Source organism: Sinocyclocheilus grahami, unplaced genomic scaffold, assembly GCF_001515645.1.
Source record: "Sinocyclocheilus grahami isolate Dianchi unplaced genomic scaffold, SAMN03320097.WGS_v1.1 scaffold494.1, whole genome shotgun sequence".
NCBI lineage: Eukaryota > Metazoa > Chordata > Actinopteri > Cypriniformes > Cyprinidae > Sinocyclocheilus > Sinocyclocheilus grahami.
Window position 1 is genome coordinate 349,111 of NW_015505673.1, and position 16,445 is coordinate 365,555.

General features: G+C 37.7%; 1 protein-coding gene across 1 annotated transcript in view; it reads left to right on the top strand.

The window, feature by feature from the left end:
• Positions 1 to 10,883, top strand: part of LOC107554220 (ankyrin repeat and SAM domain-containing protein 1A) — a 126,480-nt gene extending 115,597 nt beyond the window's left edge. Inside the window, exons 26-30 of the mRNA XM_016236667.1 lie at positions 4,840 to 4,977; positions 6,650 to 6,826; positions 9,690 to 9,772; positions 9,949 to 10,035; positions 10,263 to 10,883. Coding sequence (XP_016092153.1) covers positions 4,840 to 4,977; positions 6,650 to 6,826; positions 9,690 to 9,772; positions 9,949 to 10,012 — 462 coding nt within the window. The 3' untranslated portion in view covers positions 10,013 to 10,035; positions 10,263 to 10,883. The remainder of the gene's footprint in view (positions 1 to 4,839; positions 4,978 to 6,649; positions 6,827 to 9,689; positions 9,773 to 9,948; positions 10,036 to 10,262) is intronic.
• Positions 10,884 to 16,445: the final 5,562 nt, after the last annotated feature.

A 16,445-nucleotide genomic window follows, 5' to 3' on the forward strand; every position in this document is an offset into this window, starting at 1 on the left:
TAAACTGAAGCCTCTGACTCACGGGCGTCTCTGAGTGCTCAACACGTCACATGACTGATAAACAGGCACACTGAGGAACTCAGATTTATTGAGTGACTCTTGGCTAATCTTGAGCTCTTTGTCATCTTCTCATTGCTAAAGGTCACGGGTGTCTGATAGAGGCTCCTAATTTTTATTTGTTTTTATTCAAGTTTTATTCATTTTTGAGTCAGTAGACATTTCTTTGACATTAATTGATAATTGTTATTCTAAAAACAACATTATAAAATATTTTGAGGTAGTTTTAGGAAACTGATTTCAGCAATGAGATTATCTGTCTGTTTATCATCCACCCACCCATCTCTCCACCCAGTCCATCCCCATCCACCCATCTCTCCACCCAGTCCATCCCCATCCACCCAGTCCATCCCATCCATCCACCCATCCATCTCTCCACCCAGTCCATCCCCATCCACCCATCTCTCCACCTAGTCCATCCCCATCCACCCATCTCTCCACCCAGTCCATCCCCATCCACCCAGTCCATCCCATCCATCCACCCATCCATATCTCCACCTAGTCATCCCATCCATCCACCCATCCATATCCAGTCCATCCCATCCATCCACCCATCCATATCTCCACCTAGTCCATCCCCATCCACCCATCTCTCCACCCAGTCCATCCCATCCATCCACCCATCCATATCTCCACCTAGTCCATCCCCATCCACCCATCTCTCCACCCAGTCCATCCCCATCCACTCAGTCCATCCCATCCATCTCTCCACCCAGTCCATCTCTTCCATCCATCTCTCCACCCAATCCATCTCTTCCATCCATCTCTCCACCCAATCCATCCCACCCATCCATCTCTCCACCCAGTCCACCTCTCCACCCAGTTCATCCTACCATCCACCTCTCCACCCAGTCCATCCCACCCATCCATCTCTCCACCCAATCCATTAGGGGTGGTGGAAAAATCGATACAGCATAGTATTGCGATATTTTATCGATACACAGATGCCAAGTATCGATCTTTTATTATACTATTTGGTAGAATAACAAAATCAATTTCTTTACAGTCCACTAGATGGTGGTGTTGAGTTTTTTTTCAAAAATCATTTATTGCATGGCAAGTCATTGATTATCCCGCTTATTCCATGGTAATTTGCCAGTATTGACAACTTAAAGGGGTCATAGGATGCTACATGCACTTTTACAAGTTGTTTGAACTGAAATGTGTGTTGGCAGTGTGTGTACACAACCACCCTATAATGATAAAAATCCATCCAGTGTTTTTTTTAATTTTTTTTATCTACTTTACCCCTTTCTCAAATCGAGCCGATCTCAGGTGCCGGTCTGTGTGACGTCACAACACCCAGTCCATCCCACCCATCCACCTCTCCACCCAGTCCATCCAACCCAGTCCATCTCTTCCATCCATCTCTCCACCCAGTCCATCCCACCCATCCATCTCTCCACCTAGTCCATCCCACCCATCCATCTCTCCACCCAATCCATTAGGGGTGGTGGAAAAATCGATACAGCATAGTATTGCGATATTTTATCGATACAAAGATGCCAAGTATCGATCTTTTATTATACTATTTGGTAGAATAACAAAATCAATTTCTTTACAGTCCACTAGATGGTGGTGTTGAGTTTTTTTTCAAAAATAATTTATTGCATGGCAAGTCATTGATTATCCCGCTTATTCCATGGTAATTTGCCAGTATTGACAACTTAAAGGGGTCATAGGATGCTACATGCACTTTTACAAGTTGTTTGAACTGAAATGTGTGTTGGCAGTGTGTGTACACAACCACCCTATAATGATAAAAATCCATCCAGTGTTTTTTTTAATTTTTTTTATCTACTTTACCCCTTTCTCAAATCGAGCCGATCTCAGGTGCCGGTCTGTGTGACGTCACAAAAACAGGTCCCTCCCATGATAGTTTGTTTGACAGTAGCGTTTCAGCACAGACTGGACTGGTGTCTTAACTTAGACCCGCCCCTGAGTGAGCTGTCATCAGTCCGCCATCGTTTCACCGCTTGAGCAGATGTAGACACGAATGACTTGGATGTAATAATAGCAGTCGTCATTTACTCCCGACATCTGAGCTGCTGAAGACGCAGAGGATTACATTTGTTTTTGAAAGGAATGCGCCCCCGATCTACCTAAATGCGTCTGTTCGTGCGAATCACTCGTGATCCAGCCTCATCTACAGAAGAAGTGAGTATAAGGTTTTTTTAATGAATCTTTGCAAATCACCTTTCCTAATAATGTGCTAATTAGCAAGTTTCACAATGAATGCGGCTAAAGTAAACTGTCTCTCTGAGAGCGGCTCGGAAGAGAGGGGCGGGGTCAGCACAGCTCATTAACATTTAAAGAAAAATGCTACAAAATGGCTTGATCTGAAAAGAGCTGTTTTTGACAGGGTAAAAAAGGTGTTCTTTACAGTACCATTGAGAAATTTTAACCAAACTATGTTACAGACTTTTCATTAAGACCCTAAATAATCATATCAACTTGTGGAAAATGGGCATCCAATGACCCCTTTAAAGCTGTTTATGATGTTAGCAGTGCAATATTTAACCTGAAGGGTAAAAATGACGGTTATTTTCGTCAGTTAGCTCTAGCTTTCTGTCCGCTTCAAATCAGATACAGAGATGAAATAGTGCGGTAAGACCACATTTATTTGAATAAATTATAGCATTTATTTGAATGAATTATCGATCGAGAGAGAGATGACAGTTGTGTGTGTGAATTACCTGCGTCTGTACGTCTCTCTCTACAAACTATGAAGCGGTTTAATTACTTCGGTTTTACCTCGTTGCTGAGGAAGATAATGAAGCGATCTAGTATCTGTTATTTTATTAATTAAAGTCGCGGGGCAGCACTGACAAGTTTCTGTGTGTGCGCAGTGTGATTTGCAATCTCCGACCTCTCTCCCTCTGACTGTGTTTATGTGCGAGTGGTGTGTGCTAGTGGTTGGTGTGTGTGTGTGTGTGTGTGTGTGCATTAAAGCAGCACATTAATATAGAATGGTGATTAAACTGGCTTGGAACTACATGGAATGAATGAAAGTAAAATACTAAGAGCACAGTGCGTAGTATACCTGTTGTAGCACATTGTTTACTTTAGGAGTACATGTTATGTTTAATTTAAATGTAACATTTAATTTAAATGTAAAATTTTATTTAAATGTAAGACTGTTTTATTTATTTTAAATTTAACAGTAATTTACTTTCAAATGCCCCAATTGCTGAAGGGTCTGCACAACTTTTTTGTAAAAGTTCAAGTTGCATTGTTCAAAATACCTGTAGTAGCACAGCAGTGCATACCTGTTTACATTTAATTAAGGTTGACTAGACTAGACTGTAATACAAATAGTGGTCCCACTTTATATTAAGTGGTCTTAACTATGTACTTGCATCAAAAAATAAGTACAATGTACTTATTGTGTTCATATTGTATTGCAAAACACTTTTGCTGCTATTGAGGTGGGATACGGGTAAGGTTAGGGACAAGTTTGGTGGTATTAAGGGTGGGTTAAGGTGTAAGTGATGGGTCAACTGTGTAATTATAAATGTAATTACAGATGTAATTACATGCAGGTATTTTTAAAATATAAGTACAATGTAAAAACATGCATGTACAAAATAAGTGCATTGTACCAAATTATTAATTTAAATGCAAGTACATAGTTGTTAAGGCCACTTAATATAAAGTGGGTCCCAAGTAGTTGAGTTTTCCAGGTGCATACAACATTTATGACTGGTTTTCATGAAAGTGTTGGTCAGTTTGTCTGCTTGACAATCCCATTTTGCACTGCAACAATAAAATTGAAGTGAGATAAACAAACTGAGAAATGTTTATTTTTAGTTAAAACAGATGTTGCCAAAGTTTTTGTTTGGGGACATAATTTGAAGTTGGAAAAAGGTAATAAATTGCAATATATCGCAGACTATCGCAATATATTTAAAATTGTAATAATATTGTATTGTTACACAAGTATCATGGTAATATCGTATCGTGTGGCCTCTGGTGATTCCCACCCCTACAGTCCATCCCATCCATCTCTCCACCCAATCCATTCCAACCATCCATCCCACTCATCCATATCTCCACCCAGTCCATCCCACCCTTCTACTCATCCATCTCTCCACCCAGTCCATGCCATCCATCTACCCATCTATCTATCCACCCACTCCATCCCAACCTTCTACCCATCCATCTCTCCACCCAGTCCATCCCACCCTTCTACCCATCCATCTCTCCACCCAGTCCATGCCATCCATCTACCCATCCATCTCTCCACCCACTCCATCCCAACCTTCTACCCATCCATCTCTCCACCCAATCCATCCCACACTTCTAGCCATCCATCTCTCCACCCAATCCATCCCACCCTTCTACCCATCCATCTCTCCACCCAGTCCATCCCATCCTTCTACCCATCCATCTCTCCACCCAATCCATCCTATGCCATCCCTCCATCCCAGCCTCCCAATCCAATCCAACCCATCCCATCCCATCTATCCACCCCATGCTATCCTATTCCATCCCAACCTCCAATCCAACCCATCCATCCATCAAACCATGCCATCCCATCCCATCTACCCAATATATTATATCGGTCCATCCATCCATCCATCCATCCCATCTATCGCTCCATCTCATCACTCCACCCAATCTATCCCATCCATCTAATTGTATTTATCAGTATCAACGGATATTGATTGTTTTAACTATTCCTGTGAGAACTGTAGTAGTAGTAAGGCGTTTGTTTAAGTTTGTTTTTTTGCTGAAGTTCTTGGATCTGTTGGCTAATGTCACTTTGGTTTGTGTGTTCAGAACATCATTGCAGAACATGAGATCAGGAACATCTCGTGTGCGGCTCAGGACCCAGAGGACCTCTGCACATTTGCTTACGTCACTAAAGATCTGCAGAGCAGCCATCATTACTGCCACGTGTTCAGTACCATAGATGTGGTGAGACAAACACCACCATCATTAACATACACTGTTTAAGAGATGTGCACTTTCTACATTAGTAGTTCTCAGCTGCTTTGCTTCAGTTCTATACGCTGATTTACAGTGTTTCAAAAAAGTCACTTTTTTTTCTTTTTGCAGAAGTAAAATGAATTGAAACCCCCCAAATTTGCATTTCGCATTATTTTTCCCTGCTGTCTGTGATAATCAGTACAGACCTGTTTAATGACCAGCAGTTGAGAACTACTGCTCTGAAATACTCATTTTTCTGGGCATTAAGAGCCTCTCTCTCTCTCTCTCTCTCTCTCTCTCTCTCTCTCTCTCTCTCTCTGTGGTGTGCAGAGCGCTGTGGGCCGATTGCCAGGCTTCTGATAGTATCACAAAGAGTTTTATAGGAGAGGTTGTGAGCAGCAGCCCATTAAAATTACATTGATCATACAGCTGCCTAAATGATACAGACACACACTAGACCTATCATTGCCTTGAATACTTACAGCCAGACTCTAATAGAGCTGCAGCTAGCAGTTCATGTCTCTCTCTGTGTGGTGTGCAGAGCGCTGTGGGCCGATTGCCAGGCTTCTGATAGTATCACAAAGAGTTTTATAGGAGAGGTTGTGAGCAGCAGCCCATTAAAATTACATTGATCATACAGCTGCCTAAATGATACAGACACACACTAGACCTATCATTGCCTTGAATACTTACAGCCAGACTCTAATAGAGCTGCAGCTAGCAGTTCATGTGATAGTTCACAAAGCAAGTGATTATTAGAACTGATAATTGGCTAATCAGGTCATTACTGCAACAATTAATAAACAGCTTTTTCTTTGAGTTAAGAGGTTGAATAGACAATGAATCTATCTTTTGAAAATACATTTGAATTACTTTTTAATATAGAAAGTTCAGTTCAGTTTTGATCAAAATTGACATTAAAGACATGTATAATATTTGCATGCATCTTGACTACATTGAGAAATCCTGGTTTCAGAGTTTGTGTTTATTTACACAGCCTGCTGCTTTATTAATTTAAATGTAATAAATAATTAATTGCATATGAAAGCAAAAAGAGGGCCAGGCATTCCTTTTTAGATGCTCTAAAATTTGAGTTTTGCTTCCGTTCCGTGTTTGTCAAATGATGTTAATTGTAGACCACGCTAGATATGCAATTCTGTGTCTTCAAAAGCTTGTTGTAAAGAAAAAAGAGACACAGGCTGAAGTTACAAGCCCTGATTTTTTTTTTTTTTTTTTTGTGGAGGATCTGAGAGTTTATGTTCAATATTACAGTGTTTGTTTTTGACCTAGATGAGAAAAGAAGAAAAAAATCAAAGTGTTTTCATATCTTTCATTACACATTACAGTACCTACAGCTGTCCTGGTGTAACTTTTCAGAGACTCACTGATGTGTAATTATATAAAAAGCTGCTCTTCATTATATTCACTATATAACATAGCTAAGCTTGTTATTACATACTTTTATGAGTTCAAATGCCTCTTAAGTGCAGAATAATGTTAGAGGCCTCTACAAATGTATTGATGTATGATGCTGTTGATGAGGCTATTAAAGAAACTTCTGAAGATGGATTGAGGTTATTTGAACTCTTTGATCATTTCTTAATAGTGGTTTAAGCACCTCATCATGATGGTTAATCACCGTGTCTCCACCTCCCGACAGAACCTGACCTATGAGATCATTCTGACGCTAGGACAGGCGTTTGAAGTGGCCTATCAGCTGGCACTGCAGGCCCAGAGGACCAGACAGCAGCAGAGTGCAGCGGGAGCGACGGAAATCATCGAGACCAAGAGCAGCAGACCTGTCCCCAAACCACGAGGGAGTATGCGCAAGTCAGGGGTGAGAACACACACACACACACACACATACTTTTGTAACATCGAATCTAACAAAGATATTCCAGAGTTTTGTTTGAGACACTTTGTAAGTTCACTACAGTTTGGAGTCAGTAAGTTTGTTTTAATGTTTTTAAGATGAGTCTTTTTGCTCACCAATGCTGTTTATTTAATCAAAAACCTAGTAATAAAAATCATAATATTGTGAAATATCATTACAGTTTAAAATAACTGTTTTCTATGTGACTATATGTTAAAAATGTAATTTATTCCTGGTGAAGCTGAATTTTCAGCATCATTACTCCAGTCTTCAGTGTCACATGATTCTTCAGAAATCAGTATAATATGCTGATTTGCTGCTCAAGAAACATTTCTGATTATTATCGATGTTGAAAAACAGTTGTGCCTTTTAATGTTTTTGTTGAAAACTGGAAAAAAAAAAATCATGAATCTTTGATGAATAGAAAGTTCAACAGCTTTTATTTGTAATAGAAATGTTTTCTAACATTATAAATGTCTTTATTTAAATTTTTGATCAAATGAATGCATCCTTGCTTATTAAAAGTATTCTTTTCTTTCAAAAAAGATAGTTATAAATGTGTGGTTAGTTGTTTTAAATGTCTGTGGTTAGCCAGAATATGCTGTCATGAACATATACATGTGCAAACGGGCAAAATTAGCCTAATTATAATACTAATATAATCTGTTCTGTATTTGAAAGTTAGCTTTTCTCTTCCAAATTGAATCAGAAAAACAAAAAACTCACTGCTGAGTCCTAAAGCTGAATGATCCTCCCAAATTCATCTGTCTGTCTGCATTTGTATTCCAGTCACTGCTCTGTTTAGACGTTCCTTTGGTTTCATCCTCTCAATTCAGCTTCACCTTGCTGTATTCTTCTTCTCATTCTTTACACTTTCCACTGCTCTATTTCCGTTTTTCCTTCATCCAGCTCGTCCTTTATTCACCTTGTTACTTCAGTAGCTCAAATTCCCATGGTTCCTTTCTTTCTGTGACGGATCCATATCTAGTCCACTTTTGTTTTAGTGTGACAGATCTTTCTGACCAGCGCTATGACAAATACTTACAGTACTGTAGAGCCCCCTGCTGGTTCTTTGAGGATTACACATTGAAATGTGGCTATACATATACTCTATATCAGTGGTTCCCAACCCTGGTCCTGGAGGCATCCCAACACTGCACAGTTTGTATGTCTCCTTTCTCTGACGCACCAGTTTCAGGTCTTGGAGTCTCTACTAATGAGCTGATGACCTGAATCAGGTGTGTTTGATTAAGGAGACATACAAAATGTGCAGTGTTGGGGTGCCTTCAGGACCAGGGTTGGGAACCACTGCTCTATATACAGGGGTGGCCAACGTCGGTCCTGGAGAGCCATAGTCCTGTCCAGAGTTTTGCTCCAACCTTTATTAAAACTGCCCTGCCTGTAGCTTTCTAGTAATCATTAGACCTTGATTAGCTGGTTCAAGTGTTTTTGATTAGGGTTGGAGCTGAACTCTGCAGGACTGTGGCTCTCCGGGACAGACGTTGGCCACTCCTGCTGTGTACAGTATACTAGTGTTCAAAAGTTTTGGGTCAATAAGATTTTTATTTATTTATTTTTTAAGAAAATTATAATAAACAAGGATGCATTAGTTTGATCAAAAATTAAAATAAAGATATTTATAATGTTAGAAAACATTTCTATTACAAATAAAAGCTGTTCTTTTGAACTCCCTATTCATCAAAGATTCATGAAAAATATTTTCAGTTTTCCACAAAAACATTAAAAGGCAGAACTGCAGAGTTTTGCTCCAACCTTGATTAAAACTGCCCTGCCTGTAGCTTTCTAGTAATCATTAGACCTTGATTAGCTGGTTCAAGTGTGTTTGATTAGGGTTGGAGCTGAACTCTGCAGGACTGTGGCTCTCCGGGACAGACGTTGGCCACTCCTGCTGTGTACAGTATACTAGTGTTCAAAAGTTTTGGGTCAATAAGATTTTTATTTATTTATTTTTTAAGAAAATTATAATAAACAAGGATGCATTAGTTTGATCAAAAATTAAAATAAAGATATTTATAATGTTAGAAAACATTTCTATTACAAATAAAAGCTGTTCTTTTGAACTCCCTATTCATCAAAGATTCATGAAAAATATTTTCAGTTTTCCACAAAAACATTAAAAGGCAGAACTGTTTTCAACACTGATAATTATAAATGTTTCTTGAGCAGCAAATCAGCATATTAGAATGAAAAAAACAACAACGTGAAAAAAAAAGACATTTATAATGTTACAAAACATTTAAATTTCAAACACTTGGTGTTCTTTTGAACTTTCTATTCATTAAAGAATCCTGAAAAATATTTTCAGTTGTCCACAAAAAAAATATGAAGCAGCACAACCGTTTTCAACACTGATAATAATCAGAAATGTTTCTTGAGCCGCAAATCAGCACATCAGAATGATTTCTGAAGAATCATGTGACACTGAAGACTGCAGTAATGATGCTGAAAATACAGCTTTGTTATCATAGAAACAAATTACATTTTAAAATATATTAAAATAGAAACTGTTGTACTGTATTTTTATCAAATAAATGCAGCCTTATTGAGCATAAGAGACTTCTTAATAAATAAATTGTACCAATTGAACGGTGATGTATATAGGGGCATTTTCAAGTCACTAAATGTTCTTCCTTTGAATCATTTTTAAAAGAATATTCTGGGTTCCATACACTCGTCAATTCAGTAACCTAAAGCAGAAACCTGACCCAAAGCTCTCGTAATCAGATCTCTAGTGAGAGGAACGAGTGTTAAAGCGGTATTGATGTCTCTCACAGGGTATTTACGCGTCTCCTCCCTGCTGTTTTAGGTGGAAGCGATGGATGTGGACGCTCAGAGCAGTGCCACCTGGATCCTGGACTCCAAAGATCCCAAGTGCACCGTCAGCACCAAGTACGAGACCACCATATTCTGACCGGACGCTCCTCTCCTCCACGTCCCGTCCCCTCGCACCTTTTCCTTTCGCTCTGTGCCTTCACTCTCTAGATAGACTCTGACCTCCCCTCGCTCTCCTCCACACAGAAGCCTCCTCTCCATTCACCTCTTTCTTCTCCGTCTGTCTCGCACAGCTCTGGCTGTCCAGCAACCCTTTCCCGAGGCCTTTACTCGGCTGAAACAAACACTCTGTCCTGATGTAGCCCTGTAACTTCGTTCAGGTATGCCCCCCAGTTTAGGAGTCTCTCACCTGTAGTCGTATCATAACTGGCCTGAAACCAAAGTAATGCTCTGCTGAGGACCAGAACATGCTGTCATTTAACCTGAAGAAACTAACATTTCCTACTCCATTCTGCTCAAAGGACTCTCCCTCCATTTTCACTCTGACAGTTTTTCTCTTAACTAGTTTTTCTTTCTTTTCCCCTTCTGTGGTGCTCATCTCTGCCAGGCGTCGACCGCAGTGAGACGCTGATGAAGACTTCCTCTTCTTCCTCTTCAGTCTGAGCTAAAACACCTGGACTCCACTAAACATGTAGCATCAGATCGAAACAGTCGCCAAGGATTACGATAAAAGGCACTTTCCATGAATACGGTACATTTTGGCATCCCGTTTTTTTTTTTTTACGCAAAAAGGCACAAATTACACATTTAGAACTTGACGTAACAAATAAATATGTGAGAAGAACCGTTGTCAAACGTAAAAAATAAAGAGGTCTTGACCTTCACGTCTATATCCAACAATTAAAAGAGTACAGCAGTGTTTTAATTCACCTAAAACATAAATGACCAAATTAATAATTTATTGACTTTAATTACCAAAAACATATTTAAACGAAACATACTGTGTCCCACAATTTGAGTGCAATGTCATTTACATTACATCAAAAAATTCATAAACTACAGCATGACCGGGAAGAATTAAATAATCTTATTTTTCCCCCCACAAATTAGTATTGGCTATATTTGTCAACTACTCGACCCAAAGTTATTGTAAGAAAAAAAACACGATGCAGCAAATACATTTCTATCAACAGCTAAAATCAGCTAGCTAGCAACAGCTTATTTTAGGCCGAATCAGTATTTTATTTTATCATTTATTTATTTATTTATCTTTTTTCCATGTTTTATTTCATGTTGTTGTTTTTTTATTTGATTTTATTGTGTTTTTGTTGAATTTTTTAGTGAATGTAAGTAATGTTTATTTAATCTATTTATTTTGTTTATGTTGTTTTGTGTTTGTGTTTGGTTTTGTTGTTTTATTTTTATCGTTTTATTTATATTTTAATGTAATTTAGTTATTTAAAAAACACATCAATCAGGTTTTTAAACTGTATTCAAACAGGAATTCATATAAAAGTAATATTTTTTATAATTATAATAATTGCACAGTATTTGGTTGATGGACAACGTTTTCTGAAGGTTAAGCTCCTCTTTTCACTTTGATATGAAGAGACAAAATGACTTCACAGGTTTTAAGCCCCATTTTGTACCTTTTTTGTGGAAAGTGCCAGTAGATTATCAGATGTCCAGCTTTATTTGCGTTTGTTGGGCTACTTTTATCTTGCATACTGGCATCTAAACCTTTTATTATGGGCTGTGAGGACTAGATGGATTTTAATTGGTCCTGTTATGTTACTATGCACATCTAATAGATGATATATATTCTGTCCATCCCTCACATACAGATGGGACATTAGACAGCTGGCAGAAGCTTGCTAGAGTGCATTAGAAGTTAATTGAATTGGAATTGAAGTACCTCACTGTAAATTTAATTTGCTGGCAGTTTATGGATTTGCATTTAGCACTGTGATTTGATGTGTTGTCTTAAGTCTGAGTTGGCAAACTAGGCTGGGCCTAAATGTCTGAACCAAATCACAAAGAGGCTGCTCAAAATGTGTCTGATGTCAAGGAATCAAAGTAAAATGTAATAACAAATGCGTATTGTAGGCTTTATCTGATGGCACATGCTATCAGATTTAGCACAGACTAAAATCAGTGTTGAAGTGAACATGGGTTTGTAAAGTTCGTATGCCGTATCACACTTGAGCTGTGGTTGGGAAATGCTGTTTGGATTTTATTTTCTTGTTTTACGGATTTAAAGGTGGAATTATATGCGTATATTCTTCACAAGCCTTAAAAATCCTCATGTGATCACATGAACCTATGGGTGCTTAAGCATTTACAAATTCTTACCATTTATATGGGGTAAAAAATCAATGTCACAGCATGTGTCACAATGATATGGAAGCCATTTCTGCAACATAAAAAAAGCATGCTTTGGTAAAAGCAAAAACGTATAAAGTCATACTTATGAGAGAAATCGAAATGATGAGATAAAAATAATATGATATAAAAAGGAAAGAAATGATGAGAAGTTGAAATTGACACACTAAATCCAATCTGCTATAAATATTTGATATAAAACGTTAAAAGTGTGAGATAAAAAAAAGTCATAATTATGACATTTATAATTGACACAAGTTGAAATTGACCAGTGAAACTTTTTTTTGTTCTTAATGTTATAATTGTCCTTTTTATCTCATTATTGACTTTTTGTCTCACAATTTGACCTTTTATCTTATAAATATAACTTTGCGTCTCATAATTTTCCATTCATTTTCTGTCATAATTGTGATTTACCAAAGCACGATTTTTTCCTTAGCTGGTGAAAATGTGGTGGAAATGGTCCTCCATATGACACACACTGGCAGACATTTTAATTTGTTGCATGCCGTTACAGTAAAGACTACAGTAAGGACTATTATAAAGAGATGACACAGTTCAGTGCCAAAGGGCAAATATGGATAAAGTTGTGTTTATTGACCTGTAATTAGCATCTCATGTAGACTAAAATCATCTTTTAATGCCTGCTGCTCTCTCCATCCTGAAAGTTTCTCTCATTTTCTCTGAACAATCTGCTTTTTCTGTTGCTGTGCAGAATTCAGTTCTTTCCTCAAAATCCTATTCCCTTGGACCCCAAAGGCTTGTCATTTGTAATGCCCAACAAACAATGTGGCATCATCCTTTTGTAGCAGATTATGTAATTACATAATTTATTTTTCCTGATCATTATCACAAAATAAAGCCTGATGTGGGCAAAGCATAGTGGCATTAATCCATAGATATGAAATACTGTCTGAAGATTGGAGTCTGTACCCATCATACGAGATTTTATTTGCGAAAGTTCGACTGACCAATATTTGCAGATGGGTGCTAAGTTTTGGCAACTAGTGTCAGTTTGTTGAATCCTAGCAAAAATCTGGGCAAAATTCATGCAGTGTTTTTAATACTTAAGGGTCTAATCCAGGGGTCTCCAGCCTCTTTTACACCATGGACCGGTTACGTTTGGAAAATATTCTCGCGGGGGGGGATATATATGGCCTAAAAATATATATATATATATATATATATTTTGATATGAAGAGACATATATATATACAGTGGGTACGGGAAGTATTCAGACCCCCTTAAATTTTGTGTTTTTTTTTTTTTGGCGTACTATTGTACTATTTATCGTACTATTTTTCGGATAAGCAAGAAAAAGATATTTAAAGCACAGAGAATGACAATGCCGTGAAGGGTTTTTGACATAGGCAAATTGTATGTGTATGTATACGCAGCTCGGTATTTCCGTGCAGTCTGAAACACGGCTCTTGTGCGCGCTTTGATTGTGTGCGAGAACAGCGCGCGAGTAACGAATTGAGCTCTCTTTCGTTTCTTCTTCTTGTGGTTTAAAATTGGCAAATGAATCTGCGAATCAAATGCGTGCCAAACGGTAGGGTCTCATCCATACGTATTACGGATCAACTGCGATCCGTTTAAATGTGACAAATCAGAACAATGTTTCATTTACTTATTTAACATGAAATTGTCAAATTGCTACTCCATATCAATCGCATACAAAGAAAATACAGAATAATTAGAACAATCATTATAACATAAATAAATAACAGTGTCATATCTATACACATTTTTCCCAAAACGTTCTTGCGACCCGGTAGCAATTCTTCCACGGCCCGGTAGTGGGTCGCGACCCAGTGGTTGGGGACCTCTGGAATCGGTTAGCATGCTAACCACAAGATAACTGACCGAAAACAAAGAGAACTAAAGTCTAAATCACATGATATGTCATGTATAATTTAATCTGCTGTATTTCTGAGTGAAATTGAGATTCAATGAGAATGCTGTTGAATATCCAGTCGGGGAGGACTTGCATACAACAGTCAGATTTCTAATCAGGCAGCTGAGAATATCAAGAAGTTTTTATTTGCCATTGGAGTCTTTATGGTCCAAAGGGGAGAGGATTTCAGGACAAAAAAATAAAAGATTGGCACGACAGCAGCTTTCTTCTCTTCACCTTCATTTTTGAACTTTTGACGTAGCTGTTGCATCAGCATGTTAACTAGATCCCACATTTTATTCATTTTGATTTGTTTTAATCCCTGTGTGTGTATGTCTCCCTGTAGCTGACCGCTGTGTCGGATGCCAAACAGAAAGGAAAGTTGGGATGCCAGTGACAGCATGACTGTGGATGAGACATCACTTGTAGTGTGTGTGTGTGTGTGTTTATATAGATCTATGTAAGTGTCAGAAGTCTCCTCACACCTGCAGTGAGCTCTTCCCATCCATCACTAGGTTTTCAACTTAAACACACGAGCCAAAAACAAACAGAAAGAGTCCCGTCCACTTTAACACTTAACAAAACCTCTCCCTCTGAAAAACATCTTGCTTTTATCAGATTTCAGAAATTTTCAGACACTGGACACTCACAGCAGTCACTGTATTCTCAGTGCTGACGTTGTCTTTACTTTGATGTCTTTGAGTTTTGTTTTATTTTCCTTGTGAAGCGACAGTCGACACGCTTCTGTTTTGTCTGTGATTTTGTCATCTAAACTTATGGTCTTTCATCTCACAAAGTGACAATGTTTTTATTTTGTCTGATAACCAGAAAGTGAGAAACACTGATTCCAGTTCAGCAAAACACTGATTAGAGAGTGCAGTCTTGTCTTTTGATGTCCAGTTAAGATCAGTCCCATCTGTAAGTTGAGATCTTTGATTCTTACTGTCAGTATTTTAAGTCAGGTGGCCAACAGGCTTTAGTACAAGTGTTTGTACAATGTGGGCAAGACCATTAAAACATAAGAATTTTGAACTATGGTACGAGTTTCAGTAGGAAAGGTTTGGCCTTTGAATGTCATGGACAGAAACTCAATGCCAGATTAGTGGGAGATACAGTTGATAATGTTGTGACGTCTTATGGTACACTATTATGATAAGTTAATAACTTTATGATGGCATGAGAATGGTACAGTCCAGATCTTGGTACTTGTAGTGACTCTTACACGTATACTGTGATTTCTAATACGAAGCAATTGCGTTAATGTGACACTACAAAACAATTGCGAGTTGTTTTTGTGTGTAAAGTTTTGTCTTTCCTTTAATGATTAAGTTGCAGAAAGCAGGGTATGTCTAAAAAATAAAAATTAAACGGGTGAAAAGGTTTAAAAATTAAAATTTGCATAGTCATCTGTCATGGACGAACCTGCGCTTGTGTTTTGTGTAGATAATAATGCAGAAACATGAGGTGTAGATGGGAAATATTCCTGTATGCGTTTAGCCCTAGTTTACAAGGATTTTAGGTCTGGTACTTTTTATTTAGATTTTTATTTTTTCTTAATTTTTTTTAACATGGTACGTTAAAAATGGGTATAGTGCTAAATACAAGCAGATGCTAATGCTAGCACCTGTAACAGCCGCAGTGTTTGCACAACTAATCACGTTAGCGAATACAATGGTGACATATTCTTGGTTAAATGATTAAAATATAAACAATATCGAATTGTAAAGTAATACTGGGTGGTCTGTCTTTTGATACTTGAATGATTCTGCTTTTATAGATAATTCTCTCTATGTATGTATATGTATGTACTGTATGTATTTTTTTTTCTTTGTTAACTTTTAGGTCATGTTTTTTGTCATATCTAGAGAGGAACGTCTTTTTAAAGCTCAACATATCATGATGCAAGTGAGCATGAGACTGACAATGGAATCTCTGAGAGACGTTGCCATAGAATCAAAGAGAACGATTGTAAATAATCTTGGGCTTCCAGTCTTTTTTATGATTATTATTTTTCATAATTGTACATCCAATAAATTAAGAGATGGTATCCAGTGTCCTGTCATTTTTTTCTTACCAAAAACTTTGTGGCGAAAGAAGAATATTACATATAAATGTAAATTTTTAGTTGAGTTACAAAACCTCAGCTCATTTTATTTAACATAAACAACACCATTGTGTAGTGTTTCGATTACATTTTAAGTGATTTGTTTCTGTATTGAAGTGTTTGAAGCATTTTTGCAAATAATGGGTGAAACTCGATGATATTGAAATTGCAAAAGTTTTATTCAAAACATTTAGGAGCACAAATTCCTTCATTTTAGACCAGCAAGATGTTAAAAGAACATTTGGACACAATGTATCATTGTCCTGTTGACCAGTATTACAGAAGAGACGGCAAAAACTTCACTTGACAGTTCACACAACATAATTTAAACATTTCCCAGACAACAACATGCAAACTTTTTACAATATCAAAGAATAAGTTTGAAATGTGATTTTGCAAGCTGACAA